The sequence below is a fragment of the Corythoichthys intestinalis genome, chromosome 11 (assembly GCF_030265065.1).
Source record: "Corythoichthys intestinalis isolate RoL2023-P3 chromosome 11, ASM3026506v1, whole genome shotgun sequence".
Taxonomy (NCBI): Eukaryota; Metazoa; Chordata; class Actinopteri; order Syngnathiformes; family Syngnathidae; genus Corythoichthys; species Corythoichthys intestinalis.
In genome coordinates this window covers 26436534-26459801 of record NC_080405.1, presented here as the reverse complement: position 1 = coordinate 26459801, position 23268 = coordinate 26436534, and the positions used below count along the sequence as shown (strand labels likewise).

General features: G+C 40.0%; 1 protein-coding gene across 1 annotated transcript; it reads left to right on the top strand.

Annotated features, from left to right (window-relative positions):
* Positions 1-1320: 1320 nt before the first annotated feature.
* smad5 (SMAD family member 5) lies at positions 1321-22801 on the top strand. Its single transcript, XM_057849812.1, has 7 exons — positions 1321-1487; positions 10334-11143; positions 13035-13319; positions 14363-14473; positions 20517-20738; positions 20816-21072; positions 21899-22801. The coding sequence occupies exons 2-7, from the start codon at positions 10741-10743 to the stop codon at positions 22040-22042; spliced, it is 1422 nt and encodes a 473-aa protein (XP_057705795.1). The 5' UTR covers positions 1321-1487; positions 10334-10740; the 3' UTR covers positions 22043-22801.
* The last annotated feature ends 467 nt before the right edge of the window (positions 22802-23268 follow it).

The window sequence follows — 23268 nt, the reverse complement described above, 5'->3', positions numbered from 1 at the left end:
AATCTTTCAATTCAGTCATGTTCAGACTGGGATAACTCACATACATGCCAGATATGAAAAAGATTGAACCTTGTATCAGGGAGTTATTTGTCATTTTCTGAATTGGGCGTATTGCCAAAAAATGGCCAACTTTGGCACCCCGCCCAGGTCAGGCACGTGAATGAAAACTCACCATTTTCATAACTTAAGATCTCATATGTCTCATGAACAGTCTCACCAATTTTGAGGAGGATCCAACTAACTCCCTAGGCGACACAGTCTCAAATGTGCACCCTGTAAATCGATGAAAATTTAACATTCGATCCAAAATACCCGATTTCCTGTTGGATTTGGAATACGGTTGCAAGAGACTTTTTGGAGCAGTTTTGGACAAGGTATCGACTCCCCAAATTTCATTGCAGTACGTTGAAAAAAAACCTAGTAGGATAGGCCTTTTTGAAAAATATAATGGGGTGCATGTGAGCCAATTTATTACATTTTTTTGCAAAGTTACAAAATTATCCAAATCTACGCGAAATGTGCACATTTTGGTGAGTTTTCGAGCATGTTTAGCCCTCTAAATTGGCCATTTTCATTTGGCATGGGAAAAAAATAATCCTTTGCGTTCCAATCGGGCTCTCGCGCCGGCTGGTGCTCGGGCCCTAATAATTTATGTATACTGTACATCAAGTATTACAAAGACCATTGAAGCATCCCAATACTGTTGCCCCCCACTGTTCGGTTATGGCCACTACAATATACATATTGAATGAAGAACCAAAACTTCCTAACGCTGTTGTGTCCATAGCCAGCGCATTGCTGCCCGATTAATTAAAATGCAATTAACAGCACGGTCGCCAGTGGCGCTTGGAACAAAGAACAACAATATACAACAAACCACAGAGCTCCAGACTGAGTGGAGCCAGCAACTTATGAGGCGTCCCAGAGCCGCAGCACGACCTGCGGAAGAATTTAGACATCATACGCGGCAACCCTGGAGACCCTTCCAAAAGAATTTCCAGGAATCTTTCGCCGATATTTAAATGGTTTATGATATTGCACTATATTACATAAACGCACCATATGGGTTAACCCTAGTAAGCAATTAAACATTTTTTTCTATTTATATGAATGAATGAATGATACTATACTAAGATTTTAATTTAATGACAAGGACAAACTATGAATAAAAATGTTGTATATTAGGAATATTTTTTAAACGAGGCTATTTGAGCAATTATGTGGCACTAATTAATTCAGAAAGCCTCGTTTTAGTGGTAGTGTTGTGGAAACGCAGGAACTAGTTTGCCTTCAATGCGGAGTGATATGGACCCCGCCTCTTCCCTCCTTCATGCAACTTGTCTTCAGGATCTGGAGGGCATGGAGAGGCTGACTGGAAAGACGGCGGAAAAGCGTTGAAAATTCTTCTCACAAGAAGTTGCATGTTCAAATGAATGACTCGACAAACTAACTGGAACAGAGTGCTCGTTGAAAAGTATCTAACTTGGGTAAGTTTGACGTGCCAAGTGGGAATGGTGGTAAAAGAGAGTTTATGGAGTTGCACGGTACGCTGAGCGCACCACTTTCGCTAGGAGGGCTGGGTTAGCATTTTAGCAGTAGCTTCAACTTCGCTGCTGAACTTCCCAAAGTTGACGGAATGGAGAAAGATTAGGAGTATTCTCTCGTTTATTTATTATTCCCGTGTGCTCTGGTGCCGTTGAATAAAAGCGATAGTGATATTTTGAAATGAGACGTTGTTATATGGTAGTTTGAGTTGTACGTTTAACCAGTTTCTTAGTTTTGTAGTGTTAGCATTTAGCATGAGCTTTCTCGCACGATGTCATCGTTGGCTCCCTCTCAGTGTAAATGCATTTCGCGACTGTAACTTTTGCCTTTTGGGAAGATCTGTTCACAGCTGTTAGGGATTTGTACGAGACGAGCTGCGTTTCTCCGAATCCATTCGCTCTTCCCCAGGGTGGGGGTGCTCATCAGCAGTCACCAAATTGCTCTTCCATATTTTAATTCATTGGCAACCATTGACGGCGATATACGTCCAATCCATTAGAGCTAAGAGAGGCTGGCAGCGATTCCCAGTTCAAATGGATTGGACGTCTATCACTGTCAAAGGCAGCCAATGAGTTGATCTCCAACCTAGTAAATTGTTGTATAGAGTCAACATGTGTGCCATCATTACATATTTCAACCCTTATGTGGATAGAAAATGTCACGTGACTAATTGGCATTACACAATTTACTTCTGTTTTACCCCAGTGCGAGGTGTTATGTTTACAGATTAGATGAGCTCTATCTTGATCTCTCATCTAGATGTAAATCTGTTTGTATTTTTGTTAAAACCGGTCGTATCAATGATCTCCATAAAGGATGTTGCAGAAAGCTTGAAAAAGCACCTATGTCGAAATGTGTGACGTCATAGCTCACCTACAATGAATGAATCGGGTATGAATCACAAGTGACTTAACGTGAGTACTGTAGAACAAGTGAGTGGTAGAACAGCTTGGTGAGTGGAAGGAAAAATCAACTTTATGGGCCAGTAATGTCATGTGTATGCTTACATGCCCCCATTGGAGCTTTTCCAACATTTCTTTTTTTGTGTGAATGCAGAACAATGAACTGTGGAAGTAAGAGCTGAACAGCTGTGTACTATAAGGGAGGGATTGAGGCAGGAAACAGCTTTTGGTGGTTACATCCTTTTCTAGCAGGACAGCTTTCACGAGCCCACAGACAACAGCTGAAGGCTACATGTTTGTTTGCTCTGACCCGGTCCTCTTCATTTATCAACACTTAATACAGTGGAACCCTGAAAGTCAAACTCCATCTGTCTAGTGCTGGCATACGTCCAAATTGTTATAATTTCACAATAAATGTTCCCACAAGAAATCATCAAAACTGTTATTTCTTTCTCGACAAGCTGTCACCACTGTACACTAGGCGTGGGCTATCTTAAGATATAGATCGTAGATAGAGAAGTTTAATTTGAGCTTGGTGATCAGTTTTCATTAAACATATCGTGGTGATGGAGACAGACTAGTTTGGCAGATTTTGAACAGTTCCTCAAAAAGAGCCGAATGTTAATGTTTTGCAAGACATATATTATACTCTATTTGATGTAAACTAACATTGAACACAAAAAAGACATACTGAGTATTGAAATACAAAATATATATTTTTCCAAACGCGGCTGCTATTTTAATGCTACTATAAAATGAAATACGCATAATCAAGTGCTAACATCAATTGGAATCGAGTCACCTTATTTAACACTCAAAAGAATAAATTTTAACTCATACAAATGTCACCACGTGTCTTGTAAATATAAGAAATATAACATCAAGAGTTGTCCGATAATGAATTTTTAACCGCTATCCCGATATTGTCTAACTTCAAAAATCCGATACCGATCAAACAGATACCGATATATACGGTCCTGGACTTAACATCTTATGGCTAATTGTACTGTGATGCCCCACTTAATGCTTTAATAATGATACTGCTCACATAACAAATCACACGCATCTTAGTTTGGAGACATCTAATTGTCAAAAAGCATAACTGCTATACTAAGCTGTGACCAGTCCCTTACAAAGGCAGAAGGCTTAGACATTCATTTTGAAGGCAAGATTGCATATTGGCCCAAAATCGGTGTCAATATTATCCGGTATTAGAGGTGTGCAAAATTTCCGATTCTTAGATTATTTGCGATTCGGCTGTGGAAGATTCGAGAACGATTCACGAACATCCAAATTCCGATTGAAATATGCCAAGTAAAGCGGAACTAAAACACAGTCGGCGCGGTCTTCGGGACGCAATGAGGAACGGACAGAGAGTATACATCATGCTTGTCATTACCCAGGTTTTGATTGTCATTACCTAGGTAATGACAATGCTCAACTCACGGCTCTGGCTCAACTCATGCCGCTAGATAAAAAAAACAATACCTGACTGCTTCCAACAGCTGTTACAAACTACGCCCACATAATACTACGGTAGATATCACATGTATAAAGAACTAGATACGAAATGACACTCGGCGGCGTTAGCAGCACATGTGTAGACCCTACCCACGTGACGTCACAACTCCGCCCTCCTGACTGGTGCCGCCCAATTGTCCGTCAACACATCGTGTTTACCTGTTACGGCTACGTACATTCCTCCTATTTACGGCGTGTTTTTCTGCTCGTTAACATTAATAATCAAAATGGTGAAGGCGTGTGTGGCGGTCGGTTGCAATAACAGAGAAGATAGACGGAGAGACTTGAAGTTCTACCGGATTCCGAGAGACCCGGAGAGGAGAGAGCGAGATGGGCTGCTGCAATTCGACGAGAAAACTGGGCTCCAAACGATTACCACAGATTATGTAGTAGTCATTTTATATCTGGTAAGATGCATTTAATATATATTTAGAGGGTTTTGGGCTGACAACCACAATTAAGATCATTGCTAGGCTAATCGCCGACAACATACACGTATGTATGTAGTGAGAGTGCTATCGCTAAACCATATAAACATTAAAAGCCCTAGCTCCATTGACAAATGACATGAAATACATTAGACTTGACAGTGGATGTTAGCAAGAAGAAAAGATTTTAAATTGAAAATTTCGTAACTCACCTTTCCAAGCACAAGATAGATTCCTGCCGAATTTTTGTGGACGAGGACCTGTTTCACCCAACCAGCAACGAAGTATTTATAAGCCTCCAAGCTCTTAAAGTTTTTCAAACTTTCGTGAGAATAGGCTGATTTTGTGTGGACAAGATAGTTGTACATATCAGGGTAGCTAGCAGAGACAGCGGGTCGAAAAACATCGATTTAGGCATCAAATATGGATCTGGCGAATGGATAAACTGAAGCTTTTCCACATAACGCCTTTTATGCAACGCATCAAGTGAGTTTACGGCATCCGAAAGCGCCGGGTCCTCCATGAAATGCATTATAAATTGCTCGATCAGTTGAGACCATTGATACTACAGACACAAAATTACGGACAAGGGGGCGGAACAATACAGCGATCACGTGATTTTGTGACGTCGGTGGGTAGGGTCTATAGAAAACTAATTGCAAAGTGACAGACTTGCCGGCGTTGGTAAACAGCCGCCATCTTAAAGCAGTAGACTTCCCTGGAAGGCTGTTGTAGCGAACCTTGCAAACGAACCTAATTAACTTTTTATCGAAAATAAACCTAAAACGATAAAATCTTGACTTGAATCTATCTTTAAATGATGAAACAGTTTTAAAACTTTCACATGTCGAAAGTAGACAGAAGAGAAATTATGGATTAACAGGCGCAATATTGACAACTTTAATGGTTAATTCACAACATTATAATTAATTGGATGTAGTATAAAGCTGCTGATACAGAATGGGGACTCGTTTTTTTATTTACTGTTTTGAACTGTTAACTTGATACTGAAATAGTCGTTTATTTAACCCTTACAGGATTTTTGTACGACTTTTGTAACTAATGTACGAAACATTAAAAGCAGCTAATAGCTGGGGGAGGTGCATCAATAATCGATTTATAATCAAATCGTAGCCTCTGAATCGTAATCGAATCGTTAGGTGCCCAAAGATTCCCACCTCTAGCCGATATCGTTTTAAAATGCTTTTATCGGCCGATATTATCGGCTACCAAATAATATTGGACAGCTCTATTGACGACTATGTATGACTCGAGCAGAGGTGGGTAGAGTAGCCAAAAATTATACTCAAGAGTAGTGTTTACTTCAAAATATTACTCAAGTAAAAGTAGCCTTCCAAAAAAATGTACCGGTACTCAAGTACAAATAAAAACGTTATGTGAAAAGAATACTCAAGTAATGAGTAACATTGTGAGTAACTGCTTACTATGTTTTTTTTTTTTTTTTTTTTATGTTATGTTTCTCAGCACAAAGTTATATATATGAACTGTTATTATTATACTGTACTACCTATGAAATACCAAAATAAAATGATTTCTGACAAGAGGGGGAAAAAAAATCTGCAGAACTGAAGCGTCAATTGTCCAAAAAGCATGGGTGCTGTTTAGTGAAGAAAATATATTTCCTTTTGTATTTATATTTCTTTATATTTATTTCAATAAAAGGATGATATCTCTGGTTTTCCGTGGTCAATCGGTACTAAATAAAAACTGGGAGCGAGGTTAAAATCTGCGCTTTCGAGTCATGTTGGCTCTAGGTCAAATGCTTAATTTTTTTTACCGTGGTTTAAATGGGCCATGTGATTGAACAGGCCGGCGTGATCATAGAACGGCAAACTTGAGCCTGATAGGTATAATAAAGTCATGATTATTGTGGTGATGTGTCATTGGTAAAACTGGTAGAGCCACAGTTGGCATCTCTGGCGAAAAAAAGGTCAAATCTAATATGTACAATAAAGAGGAAAAATGTCACGACTAGTGTAGCGGAGTAAGAGTAGCGTTTCTTCTTCACAAATCTCAAAAGTATGGCTTTATAAAACTACTCATAGAAGAACATTTTTCTCAAAAAGTTACTCAAGTAAATGTAACGTGTTACTACCCACCTCTGGTCTCGAGCACATATTTTTGCAGGCGAGTCCTCATTTTTTATGTCTTCCGACACAGTCCCAATCTGCTAACTTGGCAACGTATTAATTTAGGAGGGGGGGAAGCACATGCATGTTTTCCTTTCTAAATTTGAACAAAATTATCAAAAACCAAATTGTTAGCCTTTTAAATGCTTTAGTGTTGCAGTAGTTTAAACAAAGTGATTTTTTATTATTTGCAAACATGATGCATTTGAATATTCTCTCATTCATAAGTAAAATGTAAAAAAAGATCATCAAATGTAATGAAGTTAGCTATATTGGGAATGCTTTTTCTTGGCTTTTTCGCCGTCATTGGACATTTTCTTTGTTCTGCAAAGTTTGCTTCAGCTGTGTGTGCGTGTGTGTACATAAATATATATATATGTGTGTGTGTGTACTAGAGGCGTGCGAAATTTCCGATTCTTAGATTATTCGCGATTCGGCCGTGGAAGATTCGAGAACGATTCACAAACATCCAAATTCCGATTATTGAATTATACCAGGTAAAGCAGACACAGTCAGCGCGGTCTTCAGGACCCAATGAGGAACGGACTGAGAGCAAATATCATGTTCAACTCATGCCGCTAGATTTAAAAAAAAAAAAAAAAAATACCTGACTGCGGCCGACAGCTGGTTCAAACAACGCCCAGTTGCTAGTTGCTACAAACATACGGCCACATACGGTTATAGTAGATATCACATATATGCAGAACTAGATGTTAAATGACAGACGACTGCGGTGTTAGACCATATTAAAAGAACTAGATGTGAAACGACATCCTTGCCGTTTTGTAGTTGCCGCGTTGTAAACAGCCGCCATCTTAAAGCAGTAGATTTCTTTAGAAGGCGCTGTTGTAGCGAACCTAATTAACTTTTTATCTGAAATACTCCTAAATCGGCAAACTCTTGACTTGAATCTATCTTTAAATAATGAAACCGTTTTAAAACTTTGGCATATTGTAAGTAGACAGAAGGGAAATTATGGAATAACGGGAGCAATTTTATCAACTTTAATGGTTGATTCACATCATTAAATTAACTGAATGTAGTTTAAAGCTGCTGATACAGAATGGGGACTTGAGAATTTTTTTTTTTTTTTGAATAATTTTATTATCATCATCGGTATCATTGACAATCATTGACAATTACAACGTATTTGAATGTTTTTAACTGTTAACTTGATACTTAAATATTAATTAGGTTTAGCCTAATATCTATGAGACATCTAGACTCCTAAGGTCGTCTGGAACGGGTCTTCTGCATATTCCAAGAACAAGAACCAAGCAGGGTGAGGCAGCATTTAGTTATTATGCTCCTCACCTCTGGAACAAGTTACCTGAACGTCTGAAGTATGCTCAAACTGTTAGCTCTTTTACAGTGCCTTGCAAAAGTATTCGGCCCCCTTGAATCTTGCAACCTTTCGCCACATTTCAGGCTTCAAACATAAAGATATGAAATTTAATTTTTTTGTCAAGAATCAACAACAAGTGGGACACAATCGTGAATTGGAACAACATTTATTGGATAATTTAAACTTTTTTAACAAATAAAAAACTGAAAAGTGGGGCATGCAATATTATTCGGCCCCTTTACTTTCAGTGCAGCAAACTCACTCCAGAAGTTCAGTGAGGATCTCTGAATGATCCAATGTTGTCCTAAATGACCGATGATGATAAATAGAATCCACCTGTGTGTAATCAAGTCTCCGTATAAATGCACCTGCTCTGTGATAGTCTCAGGGTTCTGTTTAAAGTGCAGAGAGCATTATGAAAACCAAGGAACACACCAGGCAGGTCCGAGATACTGTTGTGGAGAAGTTTAAAGCCGGATTTGGATACAAAAAGATTTCCCAAGCTTTAAACATCTCAAGGAGCACTGTGCAAGCCATCATATTGAAATGGAAGGAGCATCAGACCACTGCAAATCTACCAAGACCCGGCCGTCCTTCCAACCTTTCTTCTCAAACAAGGAGAAAACTGATGAGAGATGCAGACAAGAGGCCCATGATCATTCTGGATGAACTGCAGAGATCTACAGCTGAGGTGGGAGAGTCTGTCCATAGGACAACAATCAGTCTTACGCTGCACAAATCTGGCCTTTATGGAAGAGTGGCAAGAAGAAAGCCATTTCTGAAAGATATCCATAAAAAGTCTCGTTTAAAGTTTGCCACAAGCCACCTGGGAGACGCACCAAACATGTGGAAGAAGGTGCTCTGGTCAGATGAAACCAAAATTGAACTTTTTGGCCACAATGCAAAACAATATGTTTGGCGTAAAAGCAACACAGCTCATCCTCCTGAACACACCATCCCCACTGTCAAACATGGTGGTGGCAGCATCATGGTTTGGGCCTGCTTTTCTTCAGCAGGGACAGGGAAGATGGTTAAAATTGACGGGAAGATGGATGCAGCCAAATACAGGAACATTCTGGAAGAAAACCTGTTGGTATCTGCACAAGACCTGAGACTGGGACGGAGATTTATCTTCCAACAGGACAATGATCCAAAACATAAAGCCAAATCTACATTGGAATGGTTCAAAAATAAACATATCCAGGTGTTAGAATGTCCAGACCTGAATCCAATCGAGAATCTGTGGAAAGAGCTGAAGACTGCTGTTCACAAACACTCTCCATCCAACCTCACTGAGCTCGAGCTGTTTTGCAAGGAAGAATGGGCAAGAATGTCAGTCTCTCGATGTGCAAAACTGATAGAAACATACCCCAAGCGACTTGCAGCTGTAATTGGAGCAAAAGGTGGCGCTACAAAGTATTAACGCAAGGGGGCCGAATAATATTGCACGCCCCACTTTTCAGTTTTTTATTTGTTAAAAAAGTTTAAATTATCCAATAAATTTTGTTCCACTTCACGATTGTGTCCCACTTGTTGTTGATTCTTGACAAAAAATTAAAATTTTATATCTTTATGTTTGAAGCCTGAAATGTGGCGAAAGGTTGCAAGGTTCAAGGGGGCCGAATACTTTTGCAAGGCACTGTATATCAGGGCTAAAAACGCTTTTGTTTAGCACTGCATATCCATAACTGGCTATATATTTCAATCTACCTGCTTTCTATTCCTCTTGTGCTTATCTCCATTGCTGATTTCAATTATTATTTGTAGTAGTAGTTTTTGTTATATTTTTGTTTTATTTTTATTTTTTATATTTTTATTCTATTTGTGATTAAATGCGATCTCTTGTTTTGGTTTTTATGTTGTATTGATTTAAATGTGATTTTTATGATCTTCATGTGATGTAAAGCACTTTGAATTGCCTTGTGTTGAATTGTGCTATATAAATAAATTTGCCTTGCCTAATAGGATTTTTAAACTATTTTGGAACTAATGTACAAAACATTAAAAGGGGGGGTTTGAGTGATGTCAGTAATCGATTTATAATCGAATCGGAGCCTCTCAATCGTATTCGAATCGTTAGGTACCCAAAAATTCCATCTGGGTAGTATGTTTGGCAATCTCCTTGTACCGCTTTTTTTTTTTTTCTTTATAGCCTAAAAATTTTTTATACATATGTCTGATATCCCATCACGTGAATGTTGACATCCCTCCTTGTACACTACCCAAAACAAGTTATGTCAACCATTATCTTTAAAAAAAAAAATAAATAAATAATAATTATTTCTTTGACCAAATTATATTGAATGGACCATATCCTATTGCAGATGCAAATTGACTTCTAGCAAAACACACAGTCTGTACTAAAATACATTTAATTTTTCGAATGCCCGCTAGCTTAGGATATATTCCATATTCATTTGCTAAATGTTGCTTCATTTGCAGACTTCTGTTGGATCAAAAGGGTTGCAGCTGTGAAAAGGCGCTGGATGCAGACTGGAAGAGGTGAAAGCTGCTTCAGCCTGTCTCTCGGACAGCAGTGCTGTTCTTTTCGCCGCCTGACCACACCCCTTGCATCGGTGGTTGTGACCCTACCCCAGGCAGCTTGCTGCAGGGCCCTTCCTGAGCAGCAGCAGCTGCGTCCTGCTCGCTGACTCCTCTCCCTCCCCTCCTTCCTGTGCCTGGTCAGACAAGGCCGGAGCCTCCTTGCTTCCCCATCCCACCCGCCAAATAACTTGTTTCTTGGTCAACGCTCACTCCCAAACACTTATTGGAAGTAATCAACGGCGGCCTTGAAAACCTTTTGATCCCTCTGCAGACTTCCTCCCTGTTGACTAACCCTCATCTCAAGCATGACTTCCATGTCCAGTCTCTTTTCCTTCACGAGTCCAGCAGTCAAGCGCCTGCTTGGCTGGAAGCAAGGAGATGAGGAGGAGAAGTGGGCCGAAAAGGCAGTGGATGCACTTGTGAAAAAGCTGAAAAAGAAGAAAGGGGCAATGGAGGACTTGGAAAAAGCCCTGAGTTGCCCTGGACAACCCAGCAAATGTGTTACCATTCCAAGATCACTGGATGGCAGGCTACAGGTTTCCCACCGTAAAGGTCTGCCACATGTAATATACTGTCGGGTGTGGCGTTGGCCAGACCTCCAGTCTCATCATGAGCTCAAGCCCCTGGAGGTGTGCGAGTATCCGTTTGGCTCCAAACAGAAAGAGGTGTGCATTAACCCATATCACTACAAGAGAGTGGAGAGTCCGGGTAAGCATAATTTCATCTTCCTATTTTCACTGAAAAAAATCCAGAATTGCTGAACAAATTATTGATACAGTGACAAATTCTTGACAAATTGAAAACATTCACATTCCCGTTGATCTCTAAATGAGCGGACTGCAAGAAGTAATCTGGCCTGCTCAGCTGCTCCCTCCATTACACAGAAAATCGATATGGCAAGCTCTTTATTAGATGATGTGCCTCAGAGGCTGTACAAGGGTGTGGCTTGACAGAATGTCTTTGGAAATGTATGAACATGTTGGACTAAGTGTATGGCATATTATCTTGCTCAATTCAGTAATCAGGATCCTTATATAAACTGTATGATCAATAATCAATTGCATACCTTTTCATTAGCCTCGATATTTTTCCAATTTTTGTCAATTCCAGTTGTATTTTGCTGGACGAATTGCACTTTGCTGGATATATGCTGCTAACATTTATTTTAAAGGGTACCACGAAAAGGAAAAACATGTACAGTAGTTCTTAAAAGATAAATGTTATAATAATAATGTTATAATAATTTGATATTAAAACTCCTCTCAATGTTTTCATTTCAATAATATTTGTAAAATTATTTTAACTAGTAGGTCACCATTGTTGGTGATGTCACATGGCCACGCTGCCGGAATTCCACGAGTCACTCTTTTAAAAAAAAAAAAAAAAAAAAAAAAACGTGTCACTCTTTAATTATGTAAGGTAGGGATTTAAATACACCACAAGGTGTCAATGGCGAGTTTTAAATTAATTAGTGATCAAGCCAATGAGAGTGTTTTGTCTCTTGACTGACGCCGTAGTATTCCTTTAATCCTTAATGGGGTATAAGTCAGAGAAAGAGTGGACATAGGCGTTCAGATTCGTAGCTCGAACCGCCCCGTTTATTGGCCTAAGCTTCAGCAACTCCTTCACAACAAACGTAAGTATCATATAGTGAAAATACAACAAAAATTATATTCATATCTCTCAAAAAATATACACAAAAGAAAAGTGCTTCAATCTGTTTTAATGAGGCCCAATTCTCACAGTTAAACAACGGTGCAAAGAGAATTGCCATTAACAAATTCACAATCAAAATGTGTATGCAAAATACACATAAAACTTGTACTTTGGTCAAATTCTGTTTAAACGTTTTATCAACTCGTTTAGCTCAAAAATACACTGGATAGCAATATTTAGTCACAACATACAAACTATGATGTTGGGAGCCATTATCAAGAGTCTTGTTGTGAAGAAAACACTCTACTACGTCGTCAGTCGAGGGACAAAACGCACTCATTGGCTTGAGCTCTTATTAATTTAAAAGTCGCCAGTGACACTTTGTGGTGTATTTAAATCCCTACCTTACATAGTTAAAGAGTGACACTGTGAAGTAAGGCAGCGTGGCCATGTGAGGTCACCGCGGTGCGACGTCAACAACTATGGCGAGCCACTAGTTTATTTTTGGATTTAAAATTTTATTAAAACGAAAAGATTAAGAGGGGTTTTGATACCAAAAATATTGTAACTCATACTAACATTTATTTTTTAAGAACTACGTCATTCTATCCGAGGTACCCTAATATATACCTTTTCAGAAATTATACAAATCACAGCTTCAAAGGCTGCTTTTACTGACTAAAACTGTTGTTGTAGATGCTGTTTTTCCTACTGGACACCATGAGGCAAAAGCCAGCAGATTGATGCAGCAAGTCGATATTATGTTACATAATCCCCCTATTAATAACGCGGAATTTCATTTCATATTTCACATTTCCAATGAGGTTACCTTGTGACATCTTAGACCTGCCACACAGTGCTCCCGAATCAGACTTTGAGCGGGTGCAAATTATGTCTATCACAGTAAACAGTCTTCCCATTCTTTGCTTGATCTGTCATACAGTTCTCCCTCCTGTCTTGGTACCACGCCACAGCGAGTTCAACCCACAGCACAGCTTGCTTGTACAGTTCCGCAACCTAACCCACAATGAGCCGCACATGCCCCTGAATGCCACCTTTCCTGAGTCCTTCCAGCAGCCACACAGTGGGGGCAGCAGCAGCGGTGGTGGAGGTGGAGGCTCCTTTCCCATCTCTCCCATTTCTCCATATCCCCCTTCTCCAGCCAGCAGTGGTACTTATCCCAACTCTCCTGCCAGCTCAGGGCCCTCTAGTCCATTCCAGCTACCAGGTGAATATTGGCTGAATTGTCTTGGCTTTAAGCTACGTCTACACTAAAACAGATAATGGCCTTAAAAGTCCAATTTATTATACAGCATGTCGGCTACACTAATGTACCTATTGTCTGGATATTTTATTACACGGGCAAGAGAGCCAGCTAATTTCTTAAATGGCAGATACTTGGTCTAGTATAGCCGCCGGCTACTCGTATAAAAATCGGAATCAACGGAAGTAACGTCATGAAGCGCGCCATCGCCATTTTTTGTGGTGCATAACGGCATCATAAACAATGGAGGCGAATGGTACAGACACGACTTTCCTGCTCCTCTTTTTACAACTGAAAGAGCTTGGAAATTTTACGCATGAATATGTCCGGAGAAGACATCGAACAACGCCCAAAAATTATAAGCTTCCGGTTCAGGGGTGACCCGCGCGGACGATGACGTCACACATGAGGCTGCTCCTTTTTGCGCTGAGGTAGTCTGCGCAAATGCAGGCGTACCCTTGCAGGTGCGTGGCATTTATAAATGCACCTTAAACGTAGTGCGAACAGGTATAAAATATTGTCTGAATTACAAGGCAAAAAAAAGAGATCTGTCCTAGTTTATATCATGCATCCTTAAAATACATACAGTGGCTCTGTTACTAAAATTGGTCTTTTTTTAATGAGAATTAAGATGATGATCATTCACAAACAAGTATATTTGGTAAAACAAATTCAATGTTTGTTGGCAATTTTGTTCTGAATGAGGGTTTATGAATTCATCAAAGTTGGTATTTTGTGGTCGTTCACATTTTCTCAGTCCAGCTTGAAGAGGATGGGTCTGTCTCTCGGTCCAGTCTCAAACAGCTCATATTACATTTCTGTCGGGAATAGTTGGCATGTGGCTGCTCGGCAATCCTGGCACTTGTGAAATCTGACACCTTTCTGCGGGACTGATAGTGTGATGATTGTTGGGATCTGGCGTACGTGTGTGTGTCTTGCAAACATCTATCGTTAGCTCCTGGCTCATCCTTTCTAACCGCTTTTTCACTGTCCCTCACTTGTCCCAGCTGACACCCCACCTCCAGCATACATGCCTCCTGATGAGCAACTGGGCCAGGAGAGTCAATCCATGGAGACGAGCAGCAGCAGCCTAGTTCCACAGAATATGGCTAGAGGAGGTAAGCAGAACACTACATTTTGGCTGGTGCTCGTACACAGCAGCACATTAATCTCTTAAATGGATCCACGGATAGAAAGGCTTGTAGTTCTTAAAAGGTAAACGTTATTATGAGTTGATGTTTTCGTTTTTATACAATTTGTAAAATTAGTTTGACTAGTAGGTCGCTATTGTTGTTGACGTCACAGGGCAGTGACGTCACATGGTTACGCTGCCGGGCTTCCAGAATGACTAGCGACATAAACATGTCATCCGTTCAACCTCGGCATGTGCTGATATAATATGATGACGGTATGATGACCTTAAGCAAACATTTCACAGTAACACGGTATAGACCCTACTCACCAACGTCACAGAATGACGTGTCGCTGTATCCGGCCGCCATATTGTCAGTCTCTGTTTAGCCCTATTCTCAATGGTTTCAATTAGTCGTTCAGTTTATAGAGCAATTCATGGAAGCCCCGGTGCTTTCAGACGCTGTAAACTCATTGGATGCGTTGCATAAAAGGCGTTATGTGGAAAAGCTTCAGTCTATCCATTCGCCAGATCCATATTTGATGCCTAAATCGATATTTTTCGACCCGCTGTCTTCGCCCTCTCTGCCTGACATCTGCTACCCTGATATCTACAACTATCTTGTCCACACAAAATCAGCCTATTCTCACGAAAGTTTGAAAAACTTTAAGAGCAGCACTCTAAGCAACATTACCCTGTGTGATTTCTAAAATGGCGACAATCAAAAAAAAAAAGTTGACTGCGATGGCCGACGCTTCAAGGATAGGTGAATATTGGACTATTTCTTCAATAAAACACGCAACAACTGTGTCTGCCTCATTTTCAAAGAGACAGTCGCTGTTTTCAAAGAGTTCGATGTGACGCAATATTACTAAACAAGACACGCTGACATGTACGACGACATTACAGGGAAGATACGCAGCGAGAAATTATAGCAACTTGAAGCTAGTTTATTTTTTCACAGCAGCAGTATTTCGCAAGAGTCCGAGTGTCGAAAGAGAAAGCCACAAAGACGAGACTGTTGAAATTATGAATTAGAAAAAATAATAAAGCAAATGTGACACACAGAAGGGCTTGCTAAAATTTGTTTAAATATATTGTTTAATGTAAATCAGCCAAGGTAGCCCCCTGCATTTTTACCACACCAAATCTGGCCCCATTTGCAAAAGGTTTGGACACACCTGTTTAACTGATGATCCGTAGACGAGGCCAGCTTCTTTCACTTGGTACCAGCTAAATATTATTCAAAATGTAATGATGGTGGAAGAAATAAGCATCTTGAATTTGAAACTGTATGTTGTCGGCGATTAGCCTCGCAATGATCTTAATTGTGGTTGTCAGCCCAAAACCCTCTAAATATATATTAAATGCACCTTACAAAATATAAAATGACCACTACATAATCAGTGGTAATCGTTTGGAGCCCAGTTTTCTCGTCAAATTGCAGCAGTCCATCTCGCTCTCCTCTCCGGGTCTCTCGGATTACGGTAGAACTTCAAGTCTCTCGGTCTATCTACTCTGTTATTGCAACCAACCGCCACACACGCCTTCACCATTTTGATTATTAATGTTAACGAGCAGAAAAACACGCCATAATAGGAGGAATTTACGTAGCGGTAATGCATCAACACGACGAGTAGACTGACAATATGGCGCGGAGGCGTGGTTGTGACGTCATGTGAGTAGGGTCTATAGCAATTACAGCTCTAAAATGTGTTACTTTGAGATATCTGGGTTAAAAAATTACATTGAACAGGATTTTTATTAATTATACTCTCGTAGGTGGTGGGGAACATTCATGACAGTGTTTACTAACCTTTAATTTTGTATAAATGCGAAATCATATCGGAGGTATTGCCTTCTCGGCAGTCACCCTCCGCAAACATGTTTTACATGTCAGTTGGCCCTCCTCCTCTAAGCCGCCGCCGTCGGTAACTTTTCTGTAGCCGAAGTAATCCTATATCAACGATTTTGTTTTCTTCGATGGGGGGAAAACGTTAAGGAGGTTCACCTCCTCCAGCCATCGTGTTGCACAGCTGACTCACAGACACTGAGCAACAACCAGTAGGGAAGGGTTGAGGCTTGCAGCTGCGAGCAAGGGATTTCTTCCTGCATTTTTAGGACACAAAAAATAGCTAATACCGTAGGGATGGTATGACTGTTTGATATGTGGTATGAGTTTTCATACCACGGTATACCTTGAAACCAGTAATCGGCACATGTCTAGTTCAACCCTTTCAATTTCAACCCGGGAGGAACATTAGTGAGCATGAAAGCACTGTCTATATTTCACAAAACGAGCAGCAAAAAAAAAAAAATGAACAGGAAAGACGAGATGTGGGGGGGGGGGGGGGGGGGGGACTGTTCTGCCAAAATGTGCTACACTGGCGAAACGTGCTACAAGAGGTGAATTTCACACCCAAGTGCTACCGTGCACTTTCAGCTTCTTTTGTTTAGATGCATACAGACAGAACATACTACAGATGCTTCAAAGAAGTACTTAAACGTAGTAATATCAAATAAGGGTGGTTTAGATATGCTACGTGACTAATGTGGTCAACAGATTAACAATCTGCTTTAAAGTTACCACAACACAATGATTAAAAGTATGAGAGGGAAACACATGCAAAAAGTATTTTAAGCCAATGAAAAGGTAATAAAAGACTCTATAAAAATTAAGGGTGTAACAGTACATTTAATAGTATTGAACCGTTTCGGTACGTGGTAGTCGGTTCTGAACGGACGCGTACCGAACGAGTTTCTGACGTAATATAACCCTTATTTTTCGAGGCTGTGAGTCGATCGGGTTACCAGTTCTTTGTGTAGATTATATTTACTCAGTCTTTTCTCCTATAATGAGGACCAACACGGTAGGACAGTCCAGAAACGTCAATGGCGCGACAACGTGGCCGCCGCGAGAACGCAGTGAAACGTGGCGTAGTCAAGGCCGCGTGTTCGATGCGTCCCAGAAGCGGCTTAACGCAACGCACGCGAAAAGAACGGCAGAGTTTATTATTTGACGCGAGACGCGGCCCTCCTGCGTCAATACTACTAGCTAGGATTGGGCCGGAAGTCACTCGTGTAATAATACGGTGGATCCGGTCGATTTTCAAACTAATATGCAATCGTAACCTACTTTTTGAGTCCATCAGATCTCTTGAGTGGTAGACGGGGCACAGTTAACTTGTCTTTGTTGATTTACTGCTGTCTTCTCTGCTATAATAACAACTATAATAACTAATAATATAATAACGTGTTGAACACTCCTACCACAACAAAACAAGTAGGAACTAATATTCACATAGGAACCAAAGATATACAACATAAAATATTCAATATAAATGAATACTACATCACATTTGTAAAATATAAACACATTATAAAATAAATAATAGCCCATTTAAATAAAATGAAATGAGCTAAAACACCCGTAATTAAATAATAATACACAGATCCTGCTTACACAATTAAATTAATTACTGTGTGGCGCTTTGACTTGAGAAAATCCACCAATAAAGCTTTTGAAAACCGTTCATAAGAAAAAAAATGATTCTTTGAGGCATTTCATTTGCAAAATACATGTTAAAATCTTTAGTCATTGGGATTGCTTTTCTCTTTAGCACAGGACTTTTTTCTTTCAGAAAGAAAGCTGACCAATACGCGGGGTCTGAAAGGCAAATTGTTGTTGGATTATCTTTAAATACCCGCTACTTTTTGAGCAGAATTCTAGCTTTTTATGGGCTAATGTTCCTATTGTTGAAAGCACAAAAGTGTGTAATAAACAACTAGCACATTTATATTTTGCATTTTGTTTTCTTTTTTTACTGTACCGAAAATGAACCGAACCGTGACCTCAAAACTGAGGTACGTACCGAACCGAGACTTTTGTGTACCGTTACACCCCTAACAAAAACACAAATATTAGGTACTCGCCGCTTTAAACCAATGAGCGCATGTGTTGGACGTCTCTGCGCGTAAAAGGAATTGCAGTAACCCGGTAATATTCGTCGAGTGACTGACAATCTACATCATCACCTGTAGCGTCAATTGCGCGCTAAAAACATGGCGCCCTCTGTAGGTCAAAACATGTACTAAATATTACAGCTTTTTAAATCGATGGCAATATTTTATGTGTTTCTAATCACATATTTTAGAAAAAGAGAACAATTGTGGATTATTATAGCCTACAAGTCTAAGTCCTAGGTTCCCTTTAACCTTTTGTACGGCCCTCTGTGCCAGATGAAACAAGGTAGCCCCAGAATATAACAGGACCTCATCAGTGTTTCAAAAAAAGGGTCATTGTACATACGTACAGTTGTGGTCAAAAGTTTACATACACTTGTGAAGAACATAATGTCATGGCTCTCTTGACTTTCAAAATATTTCTGCAACTCTGATTTTTCTCTGATAGTGATTGGAACAGATACTTCTTTGTCACAAAAAACATTCATGAAGTTTGGTTCTTTTATGACTTTATTATGGGTGAACAGAAAAAAGTGATCAAATCTGCTGGGTCAAAAATATACATACAGCAGCGCTAATATTTGGTAACCTGTCCCTTGGCCATTTTCACTTCAATTAGGCACTTTTGGTAGACATCCACAAGCTTCTGGCAAGCTTCTGGTTGAATCTTTGACCACTCCTCTGGACAGAATTGGTGCAGTTCAGTTAAATTTGATGGCTTTCTGACATGGACTTGTTTCTTCAGCATTGTCCACAAGTTCTCAATGGGGTTTAAGTCAGGACTTTGGGAAGGCCATTCGAAAACCTTAATTCTAGCCTGATATAGCTATTCCATTACCACTTTTGATGTGTGTTTGGGGTCACTGTCCTGTTGGAACACCCAACTGCGCCCAAGACCCAATCTTCGGGCTGATGACGTTAGGTTATCTTGAAGAATTTGAAGGTAATCCTCCTTCTTCATTATCCCATTTACTTTCTCTGTAAAGCACCAGTTCCACTGGTAGCAAAACAGCCCCACAGCATAATACTACCACCACTGTGCTTGACGGTAGGCATGGTGTACTTGGGGTTAAAGGCCTCACCTTTTCTCCTCCAAACATATTGCTGGGCATTGTGGCCAAACAGCTCGATTTTTGTTCCGTCTGACCACAGAACTTTCCTCCAGAAGGTCTTATCTTTATCCATGTGATCAGCAGCAAACTTCAGTCGAGCCTTAAGGTGCCGCTTTTGGAGCAAGGGCTTCCTTCTTGCACGGCAGCCTCTCAGTCCATGGAGATGCAAAACACGCTTGACTGTGGACACTGACACCTGTGTTCCAGCAGCTTCTAATTCTTGGCAGATCTGCTTTTTGGTGATTCTCGGTTGAATCTTCACCTTCCTGACCAATTTTCTCTCAGCAGCAGGTGATAGCTTGCGTTTTCTTCCTGATCGTGGCAGTGACAAAACTGTGCCATGCACTTTATACTTACAAACAATTGTTTGCACTGTTGCTCTCGGGACCTGCAGCTGCTTTGAAATGGCTCCAACTGACTTTCCTGACTTGTTCAAGTCAATGATTCACTTTTCAGATCCATGTATGTATATTTTTGACCCAGCAGATTTGATCACTTTTTCTGTTAACCCATAATAAAGTCATAAAAGAACCAAACTTCATGAATGGTTTTTGTGACAAAGAAGTATCTGTTCCAATCACTCTATCGGAGAAAAATCAGAGTTGTAGAAATAACTGGAAACTCAAGAGAGCCATGACATTGTTCTTCACAAGTGTACGTAAACTTTTGACCACAACTGTATCTAAGACTACTGTGTGTTTAACCCCAACTTTCAGGGCTTTTGAAGTTTTGTCTTATGTCTCTGGGATTTTGTGACTTCAGAGAAGTGTGCTTTTCAAACAAATTGTATCTTTTTATTCATTTGTAGAGGGTCTGCTCAATGATGTTTTAGTATTCTTTTTGTTTACGACTGAAATTCAAATGGCTCCACTTCCAGGTTTCCTGTCTTGTCATCTCTAGGGATATGTCACAAGATGTCCGAACGTGTGTTTAAGCCAGTTGTTTTTCTTTTAGATGTGCAGCCAGTGGAGTATGAAGAGCCCAGCCACTGGTGCTCTATCGTCTACTATGAACTCAATAACCGTGTGGGTGAGGCTTACCACGCTTCATCAACCAGCGTGCTAGTGGACGGCTTCACTGATCCATCAAATAACAAGAACCGTTTCTGCCTGGGGCTCTTGTCCAATGTCAATCGCAACTCCACAATTGAGAACACCCGTCGGCACATTGGCAAAGGTGTGACCAACAGTTTTCAATGTGTCACAGGTCCAAAACATTCAATTAAATGCTAAGTCAATTGTGTGTTCCATCAGGTGTTCACCTGTACTATGTAGGAGGGGAGGTGTATGCTGAGTGCCTCAGCGACACCAGCATTTTCGTCCAGAGCCGTAACTGTAACTATCACCATGGATTCCATCCCACCACTGTCTGCAAGATCCCAAGTGGCTGCAGCCTGAAGATTTTCAACAACCAGGAGTTTGCCCAGCTTCTGGCCCAGTCTGTCAATCATGGCTTTGAGGCCGTTTATGAGCTTACCAAAATGTGTACCATCCGGATGAGTTTTGTTAAGGTAAGATTGTTACAGAATAGAAAATTTAACACATTGTGTTGAAAAGTGGGAACGTGATCTACGTTATCAATATGATGCAAGTTGATTTAAATTCGTTTTTAGACCCTGAATAACTTGTAGGGAGAGTGAAACATGTTTCTCTGTAAAGGTATTATTTGATTATTTTTACCGTGATTTATTAATGAATCCGGTTAATATCCAAATTTGCTTTGGAGTGCTGTCACTGGCAGATAACAAGAAAATGGTTGAAATGTTCCCAATCCCAACCCAGACATCACCAAGCTTCATTTCTGCAGATTTCAGATTGTATCACGATGGCGATGTGCCATGATAAATGTCAGTCACTGTTTTCATTCCGTTCTACAAGTTAATGTATTGTGGGTGTTGGCTTTTGCAGAAACCAGAGTAGGGTCAGTTCCCATCTAATGCTGGTGTCCAGTGGCTTACCGGACATTCATTCAGATCGTTGTTTTTCTCATTGCACTGTGTTGACAGCGGGGAGACTCCGAGCTACACAGCTCTGTCAGAGTAGGTGGTGGTAATAATAAATAATAAATGATTAATACCGTATACCTGTTTTGTTTGAAAAGGGACATCTAGAGGCCATTCGGGAGTACTACTGTGACAGAAGTCTTGTCACCGTTGTGTGCAGTGTTGTCAGTCAAATGGTCAATGTTTAGTAAACGTTATTTCCATATCGTCCAGCAACTCTCGAAATGAGTGGATTCACATTACAATTTGCGAGTCAAAATATGCATTACAACAACTTGTTACTGTTAGTCCCTATTTGAATGACTGCAAGTGTTACGCCTTGTCTCCACTCCAGGGCTGGGGAGCCGAGTACCACCGACAGGATGTCACCAGCACACCCTGCTGGATTGAGGTGCACCTGCATGGGCCACTCCAGTGGCTGGACAAGGTCCTGACTCAGATGGGCTCTCCCCTAAACCCAATATCCTCTGTGTCCTAATATCAGAGGATTTGAATTTAGATATTTTTGTTCTTTATTTTTTTCCCACTCCCCTCCATCCATCGGCGATGTTTAATTTAAGGTGGTCTTAATGGCTGAACTGTTTACACTTATTTGGGAAGAGGTGTTGGACTGGAATGGCAGCAGCCAGAATGAATTGATGAAATGTTACATGGAGGACATGAAATCTCCAGCTGTCAGTGCTGGCATGGATTGCCAAATCTGCATCATTTGACGCATTTGTCACCTTGGACACATCCAATGTTAATCATTTTGTCTCTAGTGGTTACTCCCAATTTATTTTATTTTACTGTATGTTTAGTTCTGAATTTCCTTTTATGTTTGACTATTAATTCAGTTTTATGGAACTTTTTTTTTTTTTTTTTTTTTATGTCAATGTAAAGAAATACAGATGACCGTTAGACTCCGATATCACAATCTTCAATCTTTTAGTCTCTAATTGTAGAAAGAACACTGAGCTACTGCTTTTTAATCTGATAATTTTTGATGTGGGAGATGGATCAATGAATTATGTTCTTCATGCCATAAGCTAACACAATTGTCAATGTTACATCTGTTGCACTACAAGTAGTCATGTAAAGTCACTTCTAAGGATGGTTAACATTTTAAAAGTGACCACAATTTCCACATTCACTCTTTAATGTGCACTCGGATTATGTGGAGGTTTATGTTCAATGTTAGCATGGGTTATGATGAATTACTTCATTAGTTCAATTAAATAAACCAGTTATTTGGTTATGGTGTGTTTTTGAGACATTATTTCTTCGTAGGACGGACGAATACTAAAGATCAATCTAAAGTGTTGAAAATGACTTGCTCAAGATGCAATGCTAATGGTTCAACAAATTCAGGATATACAAAAAGTTTTTTTCTAGGTATATTCAAATGTTTTGGAACACTTTTGTTTTTGATGTTATTAATAATTTTGATGTGCTGTATGAAAAATAGTCGCTGGTGAAGGGTAGTTGTACTAGGAAACAGTGAAATTCCTCAACAGTACGGTTACACCATAAGGAATAACATTGGATAGCAAACTATTTAAGTCACAGGTGTCAGATAATGTAAAAGAAATTTTAGATTAAGCACCTCTGCTGTTGAATAGATCTACTCATATATTGAAATTTGAGATTAATCCACGCTAATGTCGATTTGTTCTTTTATGTCTATTCCAGATGGAGTAACCATTTGGTGAAATGTCACTGCAT